We start from the raw sequence: 19733 nt of genomic DNA, 5'->3' as shown, positions 1-19733 counted from the left end.
TGACAAACTGTTCGTGCGTCTGTCGCTCTAAATCAGTGTTTCCTTATCTTATTTTTTTTCCTGGACAAGGGCCGTTTTATTGAAACATTTTGAGGCTTACTGTCTGTAAATTTTGTTTAAAAGACATCCCCAGCACCAATTCCATTTAAAAGCTTAAATTATCTCATCTCATTAGCTTCACCGCTAGCTTAAATTATCATGTTGGCTAAATCGGTAGTACTGTACAGCGATTTTCTTATCATTTGTTTTTCATCAGTGTGGCTCAAGAGGTAATACGGATTTTTCATTTGTGTCATTAATGTTGTCGTTATTTTGTATTTTACTACATCTTTAATCTGTTTTACTATATTTTTTCATCTACGTTTAAAAAAATAATCCATAAAGGTACATTACATATTAATTGACCACTAGATGGCACTGATTGGCTGATGCAAACGAAATCAGTGCCAAATGAGCAAAGCGTAGCAGCAAGAAGCAAGACAGGGGGTAGAGATGGTGTAGTACTACGTATGGATTCCGCTATGTAAGAGAAATGCAAATTTCTCGACCTATGAATATTTATAAATAACAACATTGGTATGATAGTCCATATATTTTTGGCCTGTACTCAAATTTTCTTCCTCTTCTTGGGGTTTAACAGCAGTTGGCATCCATGTTTTTGGTGCATTACAGCCCCCCTATTACCACATACTTGACACGGTTCCACTTCTCAAATCTTGATTAAAAAGTCCTGTACTCCTTAAAAAACGTAAAAAAATTCCTCCGTTGAGGCCCACTGTTTGAGTCCAGCAATCTTTTTCATTGACAATTCCATTATTCCTTCTTCCAACAGTCCTTTCTTCATTTCCTCCCTTGAACATTGTACTTCATCAGTCCACTGACTCTTCCCTTTGGCAGTCCCCGCCCAATCCAGTGACATATTTTCCCATCAATTTCAATGTTCTGTTAAAGGCAGTGTCTCCAATCCCTAAACATGATAATACAGTCCCTACTTTTCTGCATTCACCATCAACCCTTGCCGTCCTAACATCGCATTGAATCCTATACATGTGTGCCTCTGATCTTCCCATCCCACATGCTCTGCCATTTCTTAAGTATCCCCATTAATTATACAATTAGCTTCAGTTATACTAATGGCCAAACGCATTTCAACCCAATGTGCACCCAGCGCCCTTTTCGCCATCTTGTCCGCAATCTCATTGCCGGCACCCCTGCATGTGCCGGCACTCAACAAGATATGACCTGCCTCCCTTTTCCTTGTATTTTTGTGGACATAATAAGAACTGGTTTAGAATGTCCTGTCTACTTGTAAAATGAAATGACATAATTATTTAATAGACTAATGCAGAATCTGAGCATATTAGTGTCTTTTATGTTCCCCCATCTTAATCCACTTAAGTGCCACCAACACGCCACCAAATCTACAGTATACTAGACCATCACTCGTTCTTTTCCCTATACCCACTCCCTTTTCTGGTACTGCCACTCCAAAACCTGTTATACCAGATCCTTTGTCCCATCTGTAAACACCTGCACGAAATCCCAATAGTCCTGACCCATCAAGTAGCTAAAGGCCCTCAGCAGATCAGCTGCACCCTTCCCTTTCCTTTTAATGAAATAGCCCACTTTCGGACACACCAATCTCCATGGGGCCTCCTCCAAATGGACCACTCTTGGATCTTCAGTAAATCATTGGACAAGTCTATTGCAGTTTTATTGCCCACCCTCGCAAAATTCTCGCTGTTGCTCTTCACAATTTTCCAGCTACCTGAAAGAACCCCTCTCGTTAGATGGTCAGCACTATGCCCTTTCAAATACACCCAGTAATTGGCCATAAGAAGCTCACCTTCTTAACTCCAGGGGCATTTCTCCCACTTCCACTTGAATGGCTAGAATTGGTGATGACTAATATCTTTGCAACAAATGCGCAAAGCATGTGCCTGTACAACTTCCCGATTACTTGAATGACTCCTTGTCGCCGACCCATACGCCACACAACCATAGGACTATAGTACTGATCGAACCAAAGAGAAATAAACATACAACATGAGGAGTGCTCTACAACTCGTCCTCCATTATTACTCAAATCAATGTGGTCTTTGTTTTTACTGAATAAAGTTTTTTTTTTTACCATTCTGAGGCACTAAATATTACAAACTGTCCCTTTAAAACGAGAAACAATTATTTGCCAGGAGAAAATTTTTTTGTTCACTAAGTTATGACATTTCTTTCTTTTTTTGTATTTATTTGCAATTTTATGTGTTTTTACGTTTAAAAAAATATTTGTTTGCCATGCAATCTTATACAGCTTCATCAGACAAAATAAGCTATTAAATTTACTGTACCACCCCATCATCATTAGCTGCACCGCTTATCCTCAGTAGGGTCGCGGGGGTGCTGGAGCCCATCCCAGCAATCATCGGGCAGTGGGCAGGGGACACCCTGAACTGGTTGCCAGCCAATCGCAGGGCACACAGGGACAGACAACTTGCTCGTTCATTCACACATTGGGACAATTTGGACCGGCCAATCCACCTGAAATGCATGTCTTTGGAATGTGGGAGGAAACCGGAGTGCCCGGAGGAAACCCACGCAAGCACGGGGAGAACATACAAACTCCGCACAGGAAGTCCGGTAGCTGGATTTGAACCCACACAGGAGGTTCCCGAGACCTTAGAACTGTGCCGCACACGCGCTAACCACTTCGCCTGTACCACCCTATGAGCGGATAATTAGTACATAAAACATATAGTACTCTGCTGCCACCTACTGATATGAATGAATAGTTGACTACTGGAAGAAAGCAGAGATAGCTAACGATAGCATGCTTTTTTGCAAAGATAAAACTGGTCAATTTCCCGTGGCACACTAGACAAGGTCTCATGGCACACTAGTATGCCCCGGCACACTAGTTGCAAAAACAGTGTTCTAGATAATCAAATCTATCTGTACAAATTGCGTTTCAAGCATAAGTTTTAATTGTACAAACCTAATCATTTGATAAATGTCTTGTGATGCAACGGCTACTACTACTTCTGATACTGTTGAGGAAGATAAATTAAAGTTGACAACAATATATTTAAATAATACAAAATATATATAGTATAACTTTGAGTAAGCATTAGGTTTTTGTTTTTGTAAGTTCTTGTGAGTAAGCCTGCTCAATTTGCAACAATGTGTCAGAAATAATTGAAAACACTAAGATGTTCCATGCCACATTTTTTGCAGACCTATATCAGTTACCAAATCTTGTGTAGTTATTGATACTGATCACTTCCAGTTACAATTAGTACATAAAATCCCTTACCCTCAGCAAAAAAAGAATTATATTTTTCAAGAAACACCTCGAAATCCCTCAAAATATATTAAAATAAAATCGTAAAATTAACTAATATAACAGAATTAGTGGCAGTTTACCAGTTCTTTAAATTCAGGTTCCTGATTGGTAAAATTAGACAAAATTATATAGATATTGACTACCATCGCGACTACCGATAGCTGGTATCAGCGCGATACCTGGTTGAGGTACTCGTCAATCCCTACTTTTTAGTTTTACAAATTCCTCAGATTCCTCTCATATCAATTGTATTAATATTCAAGAGTACTTAACTATGATCCATGTATTAGGAGAGCAATGACACATTAAAAGTACAGTGCAAAAACAAAAATTCCACCCCATTGATGGATTATTTTACATATTGTGTGTTTTTGTTGTTTAAAGCTACATTAACATGTATACTTAGAGGGACACTGTGTAGTATTTGGCCCACTAGATGTCACTGTATTGTGTAGTGCAACCGAAAACAAGTGCTACAAAGCTCAAAGAAGAATATACAATATGGAGACTCTGAGTGACTAAAGTGCACCGTTTTATCTTTCATTTACTTGCCGAGCCTTTTCTGAGAGCAAAAGGTTTTTGGGTCCTTGGGTTCCCGTAGCACCAAAATGGCTGGCAATCATGTCAGCTCTCTCTAGATGAGGCTCATGTTATGTATAAATAAATGCAATTTTATCCGACCTACAACTATTTGAAAAAAATCACGTTAATAGGATAGTCAATTTATTTTGCTTATTATTCGTATCTTTATTGTAGTTTTTGATTTAATAAAAAAAAAAACTACTTGTAGAAGGCACTAAATAAATCACAATGTCCTTTTAAAGGAGGCAAATTTGTCCTATCGCGTTAGGGTCTGTTACGCCTTCTTCCACCAGAGGGCGACAGAGTTGGTAAGCAGTAATCTTGATCCAGAAGGCCAGGCAAGGGTTTGATACACTGGGATGTCAAAACACTGGGACAAGAGCACTTGGGACGTGACCTGAAGGCAAGGAATAAGTAACCGAGCTCAGGATACAGAGCATTTCAATAGTGAAGAGGGAGAGGTGTGATTGGAGGTTAATCAGGACAATGTCCACCTGAGTGCAGCATTGAGACGTATCTGGCAGTTTTGCACATTCTGTGTATTTTTCCATCTTGTTTTACATCAGGGGATGGTGTAACAATAGTCTGTAGTTTGCAATAATCTGTGGTCTGTGGAGCCCTTTGAGACTCCTTGTGATTAAGGGCGTCACAAATAAACATGACTTGACTTGATCATCCGGTAGATTTAATTATTTTTTTTACAAGATATGAAGTATATTGAAACAAAGCAAAAATATGCTTAAATTCAAAATTTTTTACAATAGGATAATAATTCAATTTTTTATGTTGTGGGAACGTAATAACATTTTGTTGCACAAACGTTTTTTGTAATTTGATCCAATGAACAGGCAAAAGCTTTCAGAATAGAGCGAAACATCTCAACTGGTTCCTCCTCTTGTCTTCCGCCTGTGTTTGTGGCCAGCGCAGCAACACATGAAGGAGATGCACATTGGAAGTAGGGCGGGGAGGCAGAGAACAAAGAAATATGAAAAGAAATCGAACCTTGGAAGAGTGAGAACATTTAGAGGCAAAATACAGGATATCCTAGAGTAACGTTTTATATTGCATGAAATAAATCATGGGACTAACTGCCTGTTTAAAAGACTATTTTGTTGGTTTCTGGGACTACGAAACCCCCAAAATCATGATGGTCAGGAATTTTACTCTTGGAGTCATTTACAGAGGATTTCAATTTATTGTCATCACATATTTTGTCTGGTAAGTATTATATTTTCATGCATGTACAGTATATTGATGATTATTTTAAAGGTTAGGGTTTTAGATTTAAACTAAGTTTGTTTGGTCAAAATGTTATGTAATTTCAATAGCAAATTAAGTTGAGAGACATACCCGATTTTATTTACAGTAAGAATACAGTAAATATACATGCAGACAACTGGATAGCTACATGTTAAACTTTTGTATTTATTTTCAGAGATTGGCTTCATCAAATTGGTTTTGAAACACTCACAGTTAAAGCAAAATAGTATATTATAGGGCAACACGCTGATAAGTGGTTGGCGAGTCGGCAACACAGTTCTGAGGTCATGGGTTCAAATCCCGCTACCTGCTTTCCTATGTGGAATTTGCATGTTCTCCCCGTGCCTGTCTGAGTTTCATCCTGGCACTCCGGTTCCTCCCACATTGCAAAAACATGTGTGGAAGATGAATTGGCGACTCCAAAATTGTCCAGAGGTATGAATGAGCGTATGGATGGTCTCTGTGTGCCCTGTGACTGGCTGGCAACCAGTTGAGGGTGTCCCCTGGCCACTGTCTGAAAATACCTGAGAGGGGCTGCAAAATCCCCCACAACACTACTGAGGATAAGCGGTGCAAATAACATATGGATAATAAATTAGGTCCCTGTTTTAAGCACAAAGTTTGATAGTTTTGTAGTATTACTGGAGTTGTATTTTTTTAATAGTATTTTTGTCAATTCGTCTAATATTTTTGTGGCATTACTTTAATTTCTTTTTTGTAGTATTTCTGCAGTATTATGTCATTGTAGAATTTTTGTAGTATGTCCATCATAGATTTTTTTTGTAATATTCCTGTAGTTGTATTTTTGTAGCATTTCTGTTGTAATAGGTCTGTAGTAGTATTTCTGTGTAATACTTTTGTATTAAATTATTATCGTAGTGGTATTTTTGCAGTATTGCTGTAGAAATATCTTTGAAGCATTTTCCTAGTAGTATTTTTCTGTAGTATTCTTTTTGTATCTTTGTAGTATTAGTATAGTTGATTTGTATAGTATTTCTGTATCAGTGTGTTTGTATTATAGAATTACTGTGATACAGTGGCGTGCCGTGAATTTTACACCTGGGCCTTTAATCTAGTATGAATTTGTAATGTGTTGGGAACGCCACATTTTTTTTCAGAGATTCTGTGTTGTTGACTTTTAATGGCATTGTATACTCAACAAATTTAATGTGTAAAGCAAAAAACAAAACTTCTTTAACTTTAGCCTGCATCCCATTTAATCCAGAAGACTTGACGGCTGCCACAACTTTACCTAGACGTTTATTTTGCACCGAAAATCGGACAATAAGACCTGCAATGCCACCGGTTTGCTTCCCACATTTTCAAATCTGACAAAGTTCTCCTTGACACCTGCATCCGTGACAGTAAAGGACAACCAGTGCGAGCTCTGATGTGAGCTGTCGTCTTATCCAACATACAGACACAAATGGTGCTTTATTAACCTCCTATTTTCAGCGCTTTCATTGTGTCCTCAAAATAAACCGCCCCGCTTGCCCAAAAAATGACAGTCTATAAGTCTTTAAGATTTCTTTACAATTTTTCATCTTTTATGTTGTGTAGTTACGCTTCCCTGTGAATTTGCTCACTGAGCTCTAGTGTATATCATTTGCAGAGGCTTAAAAGTGGCGAACAAAACCTTTTCACTGTTGTGATTTCGTAACGATGTCCAGCTTTTTGTCACGAGGGAGACCGGACCAGAACGGAGGCAGGAGGCAGGAAGGGAGAACTTAATTGCGTTGACGATCAAAACTTTTATTTACCAAAATAAAAGTCGTCCAAAACTCAGGGACAAGACAGAACAAACAGGCTTTAACTAAAAACGTGCAAACACAGGTTTCTTCCGACTCAAACAAAACAGGACAGAGCAAACAGAACGGGAGATGCAGACAGAAAATGCAAATCAGAAAATGCAATGAGCCAGCACCCGCAAAACCCACAACCCACCCTTAAGTAGCACACATGTAAGTTAGCTGATCTGCTTCAGCTAGTGCCCAGGGGGCGGGGCCAGCCTGTCGCCATGGCGACCATGCTGGACATGACAGAGCCCCCCCCACCCCCCTTTAAGGGACAGCTCCTGAGGTCCCAAAAAGAAAAATTATGACCTCGCACCCCGGAATGGTTCGACGCTCTCCATTGGGGCAACCCCGCTCCCTCCTCCGAACACGCAGGAACGGGGAGAGGCAGGCGCCATCGGCGTCGGACGGATCGGACTCGGCGCTCGGCAGGGGGGGTGTCGGACAGGCGATCGGCAGCGGAGTCGGAATGGGTCGACGCTCTCGATTGGGGCAACCCCGCTCCCTCCTCTGAACACGCAGGAACGGGGAGAGGCAGGCGCCATCGGCGTCGGACGACCGGACTCGGCGCTCGGCAGGGGGAGTCCGGCGGGCAAACAGGACAGGCGATTCAGACAGGACAGGCAAACAGGACCGGCGAATCAGACAGGACAGGCAGAATCAGAACCGACAAACAGGACAGGTAAACAAGGGAGCCGGACTGGCAGGAAATCAGACGGGCAAAACAGGAGAGTCGGAATCAGGACAGGTAAACAAGGGAGTCGGACTGGCAGGAAATCAGGACAGGCAAAACAGGAGAGTCGGAGTCATGACAGGCAAAACAGGAGAGTCGGAATCAGGACAGGGAAAACAGGAGACTCGGAATCAGGACAGGCAAAATCAGGACAGGCAAAACAGGAGAGTCGGAATCAGGACAGGCAAAATCAGGACAGGCAGAATCAGGACAGGCAGAATCAGGACAGGCAGAATCAGGGCAGGCAGCGGAGTCGGACTGGCAGGCAGGGGAGTCGGAGTCGGACTGGCAGGCAGCGGAGTCGGACTGGCAGGCAGCGGAGTCGGACTAGCAGTCAGCGGAGTCGGACTGGCAGGCAGCGGAGTCGGACTGGCAGGCAGCGGAGTCGGACAGGCAAGCAGGAGGGTCGGACAGGCAGGCAGGGGGGTCGGACAGGCAGGCAGGAGAGTCGAACAGGCAGGCAGGAGAGTCGAACAGGCAGGCACGGGGGTCGGACAGGCAGGCACGGGAGTCGGACAGGCAGGCACGGGAGTCGGACAGGCAGGCACGGGAGTCGGATGGGATCGTCCGCTGAGTTCATTTCTTGGCTGGCTCATTCTGTCACGAGGGAGACCGAACCAGAACGGAGGCAGGAAGGGAGAACTCAATTGCGTTGACGATCAAAACTTTTATTTACCAAAATAAAAGTCGTCCAAAACTCAGGGACAAGACAGAACAAACAGGCTTTAACTAAAAACGTGCAAACACAGGTTTCTTCCGACTCAAACAAAACAGGACAGAGCAAACAGAACGGGAGATGCAGACAGAAAATGCAAATCAGAAAATGCAATGAGCCAGCACCCGCAAAACCCACAGCCCACCCTTAAGTAGCACACACGTAAGTTAGCTGATCTGCTTCAGCTGGTGCCCAGGGGGCGGGGCCAGCCTGTCGCCATGGCGACCATGCTGGACATGACACTTTTCTCGAAGTCTGTCTTGAAAATGGTTTTGATAGTATACCCACAAGCAAATCCATTTTTTTCTCCTTCAGCCATCTTGGGTTGACAAGAGAATCTATGTCAACAATATATATAGTGTAATGGCTTGTGCAATGGGTTAAGGGTGGCACAATCGTTTTGGTGGATTACCACTCCCTAGTTTTTGAAAGCGGTAACGTTTCTTTAGGCTTTTCCAAAAGGGCCATTTGAATTAATTCAAAATTTGACAGGCTTAGCTAAGAGTGATCACACCTATGTGATGCTCCAGGACACCTCCACAGATATCAATGGCCTCTGGGCAGATTTCTGAGCATGCTAACAAGTAATTACTGAAACGTAATTGGTTAAATGCTTTAAAGTGAAAGCACTTGTCTAGATGCAGCACAAGCAGGAAGGAACCAACAATAGGAAGCTGAGAGATAATTTGGAATTGCTGTATTTATCATTTCGGGCATATTTGAGAACAGCTAAAAAAACAATCAAAAATCAACACATATTGATGGACACAATTTAATTAGCATCACATGATTCAGATGTATTTCAGGACAGCAGAGAAGAAGGGAAATTTATATGTCCTTATTTTTAAGCACCACATTTAGTCTTGTAGTATTTCTGTATTTTAGTAGTAAACACCCAGAGACCATAGGGACACCGTTTCTAATCATTTTTGGAGGATCCAAACGCAGGAACTATGGCAAGGTGCTTTAAAAAAAATCTTTAATAACAAAATCAACAAAGTAACACAACTTGGCCATTGAACAATTAACAAAACTGTACAGACCAGAAAACAAAAGACAAACCTCACAAACCAGAATGAAACTGATACAGTGTGATGATAATAACCTGTCAAAGGAAGCCGTCTGTGCAGTACTTTTATACTGGGTCCTCAGAGTCAGGCATGGAAGTTTGGAGGCAGGTTCAGGGATTCTACAGTCCCATTGTCTGTTGGCTCCCTCTGGCGAATGGTAGCATGCTGGATCATGACAAAGTTGCCACAAATTATTAGTAGGACTTCTTTTACTATGATGAAGATTGTCATTTTTTAACCATTTTGGTTTTGCGGGCTGGATGAAAAACCTGATGGGCCGCATGTCTCACGAGGTGTCAGAGAGACCCAAACGCGAGACACAAGGAATGTGGTCTAACCCCACCAGAAGAGACGTTTATTTAAACAGCAACAAAAACTTTACCGGTGAGAAGGGGATGTGGGACCGGGATAACAGAGGAGGAGATCCTGAAAGAAAGACCTGTGAGCGAAACTATTGAAGCGGTCTTGAGGTGAAGACAATCTTGAGGTGAGGATTTGGGAATATCATTAAGGAAGATGGTTTGAGCGGAGAATAATAGGACAAGGAGGGAACCGGAGGAGGAGATCTTGGTTTGGCTTAAACTGGATTGTGTAAGGCAAAGGCTTTAGATTTTGGAGAGTGAAAGCAAGGCTTCAGGAATACATAACAGTTTAGCAAAGTGAAAATGTGGCAGCACTGCCATGTGTTGGAGAAGGACCACCAGCGCCAAACATTATAGCATGTGACACGCGGGCCATAGTTTGTCCACCCCTCTTTTAGGGCTACAACATGATTAAAGGGACCATGAGCCTCATGTTATGTGAAATCAATACAAATTTCAAGATCTATGAGTTTTAAAAAAATGCAAAATATCGTTTTTTTTTTCAATGAATTTCGTTTTTTTTATTCACCAGTAGATACTAAATACTATACAATGTCCCTTTAGGATTCCTCACTTAAATTGTCAGCTGTAACTTTGTATGTGCTCTCAAGGTATGTTTTCATAAGTCAGAAAGCGTACCAAGAAAGTGAAAAACATCCCGAAAGCTCAGTTTACACTCGCATGAAAGGCTCAGCAGTCCACGGAGAGCAAATCTTTGATACTGTGGAATATGTTCGACCATCAGAGGTAAGAGATCTTCAAGATAATCTCATCTTCGTGGAGGTGGTGAGTACTCAGAAACAAACTGAATCCTTGTCATTGTTGCCCCTGATAGGGGGGTGATGTCATTACTACAATATTGAGACGGGAAATCACTCATGACCAGAGGCAAGGAACATGTGCTGAGGTAAAACTTCCTAAATCAAGCAAATGTGATGCATTAAATCATAAATATCATAATCCATCCATGACTGACTATATTTGTCTCCAGTATTTTGGTGTGGCAAACGCCAACTGCTCGAGGGACTCCGACTGCGTCCAAGGAGAAGTTGACTTTAATGGACATGGTATGGTTTCCACTGGGGCTAAGTATTTTACACCTAGGCCTTCGGTGATGTGTCGTTTGAGAACAAACCAGCTCTGTGAGCCCGCTTCCCAACAATCAAGAGCCAGTTCCCTGAGACTAGAGAGACGCTTTTTTCTCTTGTAATTGGTCATTATGCATTCTTTTTCAGGGATTCTGCGTTTATGAATATAAAAGGGGTTCGAATAGTTTTGTATATTATCTTTTTTTGTACATCTGTAAACATTTTAATTTATGATTCCTGTGTTTTCAGGGATAATGTGTTTTCTTAAATGTGTATTCTTAAATGTCCTAGTTTATTTGTTGTTGCACTAAAAAGCCAATATTTTTATGAACATTTTTTATGAGTTTTTCAGAGTTGCCTGACATCAAAGTTGCTTAGTATAAATAAGTTTAAATGAGTTAAACATTGAGTGCAGAGTGAAAAAAAAAACGGTATTATAATTTAGTAGAATGATAGATTTTAGACTGTGGTGCATTACTGCCCCCTAGCTGACATTTCCTTACCTTTTGAGGCTTGTGATTAAGGGGCTATACAAATAAACATGACTTGACTCGACTAACGCCCTCTAGCAGGCCTTTGTGTCACCAACTCGAAATGTGATTGGCTAAACCTACACCTTATGCTACAGGGTCACCTTCCAAATTATTTGTGAAGGCCTCCAGGCAGATTTCAGACAAGGGCAACATGTAATGGCTAAAATGTGATTGGTTAAATGCTTGATTATGAAAACACACATCTGGAATCAGCACAACCAGAAGAAATTAATGTAAGGAAGCTGACAAACAATTTTGAATTATTTACTATCTGAGTATCCATTGAGAAAGGATATTTACAACAAATTAATCAGATTTTTTTGTGGGTTTCTAGTGCTGCATGAAAAAAAAAGTTTTCATCATCAATTAAGTATCTATCCAAATCTTCACTCTTATCCATTTTGTGTGACAGGCAAAAAAACTGGCAGATGTATCATGTACTACAATAGCAACTTCAAAACCTGTGAGGTCCAAACCTGGTGTCCTATTGAAGAGTACGCTGTCCAGAGGTGAGCAATAAACTCATCAAGTCATCTCTATTCAATAAACTTAGTATTTTTCTCCTGGACATTCCTTTTCAACAAATGTTTTTTTTTCAGTAATTGATTATTTTCTGAAACGTGTGGCACGCCAGAAAAAATTTGGAGAATTCCTAATGGATTGCAGTGCGGTTTTTAACAACCATGCATTTAAATTTTTATGGCCGCATTTTACAATTTTCTAACAACTGCAATGTTAAATGGCTTTTCAACTTTGAAAAAACATTTGCGACGCGGAAATTTGTTATTACTTGCTATTATATTTGCCCCTTTTTTTGTACATAGCAAGAAAAATCCTGACGTTTTAATATGCTAAAATAATTTCCTTTTATTGGTTTGTCCACTTTATTCAACCACATTATTAAAAGTTTCATTAATGGTACATTTAAAAAACTCAGTTGAACAGTGTATACAGTATTTAAAAATAGTTTATATGTCTGGTAGTGGCACTGCGAGTGGGTGGTTTGCACACACACCCCACGATACGGAGGTACAGGGTTCGATTCCGCGCAGGGTTTGCATGTTTCCTCCCACATTCCAAAAACATGCATGTCAAGTTAATTGGCCGGTCCAAATTGTCTCTATGTGCGAGTGAGTGATATGTCTGTATCTGTGTGTGTTGCGACCCTTTGGCAACCTGTTCAGTGTGTCCCCTGTCCACTGTCCGAAAATAGCTAGGATGGGCTCCAGCAACCCCGTGGCCCTAGGGAGGATAATGGATGTCTCGTTGTATAATACACAGTCTAGTGACAAGTTTATTAAAATCGAACACTTGCAAATTAGATTGCATTGGATATCAGTTATTTACCTAGACTATAATTGCACACTTGTTTGTTGTTTTGACTATTATGGACTGTTTACATCATTGTCACTTTCTTCCAATCATGTTGCTGTTCGTTGATTGCTACACCCTTTGGGGCGGATCTGCTTTTGTAACCTTGGATATGTAATTAAAAGACAGGGCTCAGAGGAGGGACTCTAGAAGGGGTTTGAATTCCTGATCTGAAGGCTTCTCTCCCTGTCCTCCCTGCACGTTCAAAATCCATTGATGTCTTCTCCGCTTATTTGAGTGTCTACTAAACTTTAAAATTATTACCCAGTTTATGTGAATACATTTGTAAATCTACAAGGTAGTCTAGCTACTTCATTTTGCCAAAGTAATTAGTGACGGGCACCAAAAAATGTTGCAAACCAAGTTGTAATATATGATAATTTTTTTTATGATGTATCACAATATGAACTTTGCAATATTGTTTTGTGATAGTGTGAAAACCTAAAAAACTAAATTTTATTAATTTATTGATCAATTTATTCATTCATTGTTTGACATGACTCAGAAACAAGATAATAGTACTAAAATGTTAAACTAAACTTGCTAAGTTTTTTGTGAAGGAACAAAAATATTACGTTCCCCTTTATGTAGTGGGAATACCATACTGTTAAATCACAAGTGTTAATTTAATACTCGTAGATAAGGACCTTTTATCAGTGATGAAGTGTTAAATGTTGAATGTTAAAATTACACTGTTACAAAGCACAGTGAAAAGACAAGAATTAATTCAACACTTGAAGAGTAAACATTTAACACTACCTTGGTAAAAATGTGGTCCTTTTTTACGAGTGTTAAATTAACACTGGTTATTAAACAGTGCCGCCTAATTAAGAAATCAGCAATCACGCCAATCGCCAATACCAGAATTTGTTGTCTTCTGTTGGCAATTTAACAATCAGGAACGCGACAGTAAGGGAACAGTGAATTGGCATTAAATTCATTAAGTTATTAAGGGCGAATATTATTTTGGGATTCAAATGTATTTATTTTAAAATATGGCTCATTTTTTTCGCATGGGAAGGGAATTTTATGTACTTATGGTATTGGTATGTGGTATTGGTAACAATGACTTCTCAAGACTTGAGTATAAATTATTACAATTCGGTAGCATACGTAGTCAAAACATTTCCATATGAAAATTTCACCCAGAGAGTGCTGATGCTGCATAAATGAGGGGAACATATTTTTTTAAATGCTTCTATTATTCTGATATAAGAAAATTGAGCAAAGACTCATGGTCTATAACAATGGTTTTTCAGTTTTTTAAATGTGTTATTAAAATCACTTAAATTACAATTTTTTGCAACGGTTTACAGAGAACCGCCTATGCTGGAGGCCATCAATTTCACCGTTTTCATCCGAAACTACATATCTTTCCCAAAATTTGGCACAATGAGGTACGATGCACGCATGCAATACCTCACGTTATGTCGTAACAACTACTAATTTATTTTGGTTTCTTCAGCATGAGTAATATTAAGGCTTCCTCTAACAAGCGCAACATGCACAGATACTTGAACAAATGTCACTACGACGAGGAGAATGAACCTTACTGTCCCAACTTCAAACTGGGCTACATCGCACATCAAGCCCAGGAGAACTTCACTGAGCTCTGCAGAACAGTGAGTGCATTTTTGTTCCTTTTTGCATTGGGATTACTGGATATTTGTGGGTGACCAATCCTGCCATATTTAGGATATTAATAAATGCATAAATAAACACCTATAAATATATGCCATATAAATAAGTGAACACACAAAGAAATCACGTAATGTATCTAGACATGACTATCTATCTATCTACCCTGGTCATATCCCTCGAGAGGGCTGACCGACAGCAAGACAAACACATACACAAAAACAAAGAAAATTAAAAAAGGGAAAAAGTAGCAAAACACTAACACAAAAATGTTTGTACCATGGCCAACCCAAATGCCCAAACACCCAAACAAGTTAAGCACCCAAGTTGGTCATGCTTTCATCCCTCCAGATGAAACGGGACACAAGAAAGCGGCCATGTCACTCGGGTAAGAGTGACACAACACACTCTCCTGTTCAACAGCAGGGCCCGACAGCTTTTGCTGGTTTACCCCTGCCGCATCATACGGGTGCCCTGCCCAACCCTTAGAACACATCCAAACATCCCACTATCCTTTTACAACACTTCTCCACTCATTCCTATCACCAACAAGAGCTCTGGCTTCCACTATATTTAGACCTCTTTCCTGCAGTACACTCATAACAGTATCCATCCACGTCAATCGCGGCCTTCCTCTTGGTCTCCTTCCATTTACTTCTGCTCTGAAGATCCTCTCCATGTGTCCAAACCAACCGAATACTCTCTTATCCACACGCTTGCTGAGTTCCACTACTACTCCAGTTCTGTCTCTCACAAATTCATTTCTCAATCTATCCAATCTTGTCACTCCTAACATACTCCTCAAACACTTCATCGAAAAAAAAAATGACATAAATGTAATTTCTTCATGGATTTTGTCATTTATGTTGGCATTTATTTTGTCATGTATTTTATCGTGTATTCTGTCGTGTTTGCATTGTTGTGTATTTCCTCACTTTATTTGTCATCTATTTGAAATGTATTTTGTTGTGTTTTGTGTCATTTATTGTGCCATTAGTTTGTATCATATTTTGTTGTGTATTTTGTATTGTATTTTCTTCTGTATTTTATAATTTATCATGTAATGAATTTTGTTGTGTATTTTTTTCCAATAATTATTTTCATTTATTTTGTCGCGTAATAGTAGTGTATTTTGTTGTTTATTTTATTGTTTATTTTTTTGTCATGTATTTATAGTGTATTTTGTCATTTATTGAGTCCTGCATTTTTTCATATAATGTCATGATTACTGATGTGACTCAGCTTTGTCCGCTCATTTGGCGCCACCCGCCGCGGGTTCTGATTGGCTCCCTGTCACTGTTTGAACTCAGTCCTGGCTGTCCCCTGGGTCAGTCTGTCTCTTCGTGATACAAAGCAAGCCTGTTTTGACCCTGACTCTCGTCTGTCCCGTTATTGCTCCCGTTTATCTCCGGCTACGACCCGTTTGGTTCCCGACCACATCTGCTCTCCCATCCTGACTTACGACCCGTTTTTGATCCCAACCACGTCTGCTCTCCCATTCTGGCTTACGACTTGCTTCCAACCCCGACCACGTTTTTGCTCGCCTGTCCTGGGTACCGACCTGTTTTTTTTCCGTCCCCGACACCGCCATCGCTCGCCACGGAAGATCCACTTCCGTGTTCGTATCACAAGCTGAGTAAGAGAATGAACACTGGCTCGTGGGCGCAGCCCTTTCTTGATCCTTCAATGAAACTTGTGGTAAACGTTACGCAAGTGGGTCCTGTTTCCGTTCTGGTCTTGACACATACTTTGTATCACGGTAAATTTGGTCGTGTATTTTGTCATTCATCTCGTATTTTATTGCCTATTTGTCATGTATTTTTGTTATTGATTTTGTAATGTATTTTGTCAAGTATTCCGTCAGAAGAATTTTATTCAAATAAGGAGGTGGCCCATTTCCCTGAGCTTTTCAGCTATTTGTTCATTTGTGATAAAAGAAGCGGCTACCTTAACAATCAACCAATGGGTAAAAAGCTCAGCCAGTTTGACATGCCCTCTCATTTTAGTATTTGGTTGTAAAAAACTACATGACAAATTACATGAGAAAATACTTGACAAAACATATGACACAATGCACAAATATATTATTAAATCCCGTTGAGGTTTTATACTTAAGGTTTACATGACTTATTTATGTGTTCATGTCAAGTCAAGTAATGTTTATTTGTTAAGCCCTTAATCACAAAAAGTCTCAAAGGGCTGCACAGACCACAGATTAGTGCAAACCACAGACTATTATTACACCGTTCCCTGATCTAAAACCTACATGAGGGCAAGGAAAACCTCAAAAACCTCAACATGAGGAAATTTAAACCTTTTTATGTTTTTTTTTTTAATTTCTGTGGCATATATTTGTAGGTATTTACCTTTTGTTATACATTAGTTATACATATGGCAGGATTGGTCCACCATAGATATTTTATCGAGTGCACAATTTTAATACAGGGAGGGGTGATTGGTGTTTTTATTAACTGGGACTGCGACTTGGACCTGGATCCTTCCCGATGTAGACCACAGTACTCTTTTCAGCGCCTTGATCTCAGAAAGGATCAAGCCAACTCCGGTTACCATTGCAGGTGATTGTCACTTTCAGAAAAAATCATTTTAAAAGTGATGATGTTGTGTTTCAACAACACTAATGTTCATCACTAGATTTGCCAAATACTACAGAAAGAAAGGAATAGAGTCTCGGACACTCATCAAGGCTTACGGCATTCGTTTGGATGTGATCGTTCATGGACAAGTATGCAAGAATCAAAAGCTGTTTTGGAAATATTGAAGAAAAGTGACACGGATTCCTCTTGACAGGCGGGAAAATTTAGCCCAATTCCGACCATCATCAGTACAGTGACCGCTCTGACCTCAGTCGGAATTGTAAGTATTCATCTTTACTCAGTTTTTCAGATGCAAACTCTTTCTGGTGCCATTTTCATGTCCATCCTACCCATAGTGCACCATTTTTTGTGACTGGATCATGCTGACTTTTCTCGACAAAGATGGAGTCTACAGCGAGAGCAAATTGGATGAAGTAAGTTTCAAGTCGGGACATACACGAGAAATCCAACCCCTCCGACTTAAGATGTGACCCCATTCGGAGAAACGTTTATTCATTTTATGATATTTTTCTCATTTAAGGGGATGGTGTGTATGATTTGATCACTAGATGATAATTATTAAAATCATATTGTTATATTGTTTCTTATTTATAAACGAAGTTTATTTTCCACTTGGTGGCGCTAAATTATACTCACTGCCCCTTTAAAGATACTTTCCTTTTCTAGTAAAATAAGAAAATTTTACTTGAAATTAGTAAGAGTAAAAATCTTGCACATCGCTTTGCTGATTTCAATTCTTATTTAGCAAAAAACAAACCTGGAAAAATTTGGAAATTATTAAAAAATGTGTTCTACCGGCAGATAGTTTTTGTTCATTTTAGGTAACAAGATCAAGAATGATCAAAAATTGCGGGAAAAGGGGTTAAAAATTTAGTAAAATACAAAATCATAGCAAAATTATTAATCAAAATGAATAAACTGGATTACCTCATGAACCACGGTGACCACAATTGAGAAGAAAAACTGTATACTGTCAATTTGGGCAACATGATGATTTAACCTTTAATAAAACTGGTGCCAGGAATTTTTATATTAAAAAAAATGGGCGGGGTTTTGAAAAAAAATTCCTTGAGATTTTTTTAATTAAAGAAAGCGTATCCTGGTTCAAAATGTTGAGAAACACTGTTCTAACCGAATGAAATTATTCACAATCTGCTAGATAGGATAATTTTGCTAATTTTTGCCCAGAGATTTTTTTATGGGAAAAAAAAATGAAAAAAAAAAGAAAATACATGCAATGAGCAACATTTTTCTGTCAATCAAGGTGAATATGCATTTTATTTCCCAGTGAAGTATAATCCCAAAATACATTCTTTCTCCAGTGGCAGAATGTTTAGTTCTTTTTAAATGTTTGTTTTTAAAACATTTTGATATATAAAATAAAAAACACCGTAAAGCTAAATTCTTACACAACAGATGTTAAATCCTTTTTCTAATTTTTAAGTACTTTTTTCGAGTGTGGTTAAGAAATGCTTCTTGGAATGTGCAAAAACTGATCCGTTATAATTTTTTCTTAGTAATGCATACATCTTCTTACTTTACTAGAAAATAAGACGAACATCCTAAAAAATGTATCTAAATAGCAATTGGGAATTAATTCATTTTTGTAATGAACTGATTAGTGTGAAGGGCTAACAGTTTTATATCTGTCTACCCTGGTCATATCCCTCAAGAGGGCTGACCGACAGCAAGACAAACACAAACCCCCCCCCAAAAAATGGGGGGGGTTGTTAAGTAGCAAAAAAACATTTTTGGACCATGTCCAACTCAAATGCCCAAACACCCAAACAAGTTAAGCACCTCGGCATCCAAGTTGGTCATACTTTTGTCCCTCCAGATGAAACAGGACACAAGAAAGCGACCATGACACTCGGCTCAGAGTGGCACAACACACTCTTCTGTTCAACAGCAGGGCCCGACAGCTTTCACTGGTTTACCCCTGCTGCATCATCGCTTAGAATGCATCCAAACATCCCACTATCCTTTTACAACACCTCTCCACTCATTCCTATCACCAACAAGAGCTCTAGCTTCCACTATACTTACACCTATTTCCGGCAGTGCACTCATAACACCATCCATCCGTGTTAATCGCGGCCTTCCTCTTGGTCTCCTTCCATTTACTTTTGCTCTGTAAATCCTCTCCAACATTCGCTCCTCATCCATCCTCTTCATGTGTCCAAACCAACCCAGTACTCTCTTATCCACACGCTTGCTCAGTTCCACTACTACTCCAGTTCTGTCTCTCACAATTTCATTTCTCAATCTATCCAATCTTGTCACTCCTAACATACTCTTCAAACACTTCATCGAAAAAACATTTAATTTCCTTCTCAAATCTGGTTTCAGGCTCCAAGTCTCTGCACAGTCACACTCTTATACAGTCCCCTCTTCACATCCATAATCATACTCTTGTTGCTCATCACTCTCCTCTGAGCACTTTAATGCCTCAAAATGATATGTATAGAAAATAAAAATTTTAAAAGGTGCACTTCGGAACTTTCACCAATTGTTTCTCCTTTTTTCCTACGCAGGTTTTTGATGAATCGCCTGATGATTTCATCCCCCCTCAACTTCTTTACATCACCAGCTTCAGCTCGTACCAATCGGACTTGTCTGACGGTGTACCACTGTGA

General features: G+C 39.7%; 1 protein-coding gene across 2 annotated transcripts; it reads left to right on the top strand.

Annotated features, from left to right (window-relative positions):
* The first annotated feature begins 19 nt into the window (after positions 1-19).
* On the top strand, positions 20-19733 carry p2rx2 (purinergic receptor P2X, ligand-gated ion channel, 2). Of its 2 annotated transcripts, none has more exons than XM_088335925.1 (12): positions 20-269; positions 10464-10599; positions 10688-10759; positions 10844-10919; positions 11886-11982; positions 14161-14241; positions 14310-14466; positions 16928-17058; positions 17135-17225; positions 17291-17356; positions 17433-17510; positions 19632-19733. In XM_088335925.1, exons 1-12 carry the CDS (start codon positions 199-201, stop codon positions 19731-19733), a joined length of 1158 nt encoding a protein of 385 aa, XP_088192051.1. In that variant the 5' UTR covers positions 20-198. The 2 variants fall into 2 exon arrangements, with proteins under 2 accessions (XP_088192051.1, XP_088192050.1); XM_088335924.1 differs by lacking the exon at positions 20-269 and adding an exon at positions 4850-5137.

Source organism: Urocampus carinirostris, chromosome 5 (genome assembly GCF_059441175.1).
Source record: "Urocampus carinirostris isolate Australia breed hairy pipefish chromosome 5, RoL_Ucar_1.0, whole genome shotgun sequence".
Taxonomy (NCBI): Eukaryota; Metazoa; Chordata; class Actinopteri; order Syngnathiformes; family Syngnathidae; genus Urocampus; species Urocampus carinirostris.
Note: the sequence above shows the minus strand (reverse complement) of the source record. Positions and strands in the feature narration are given on the sequence as shown.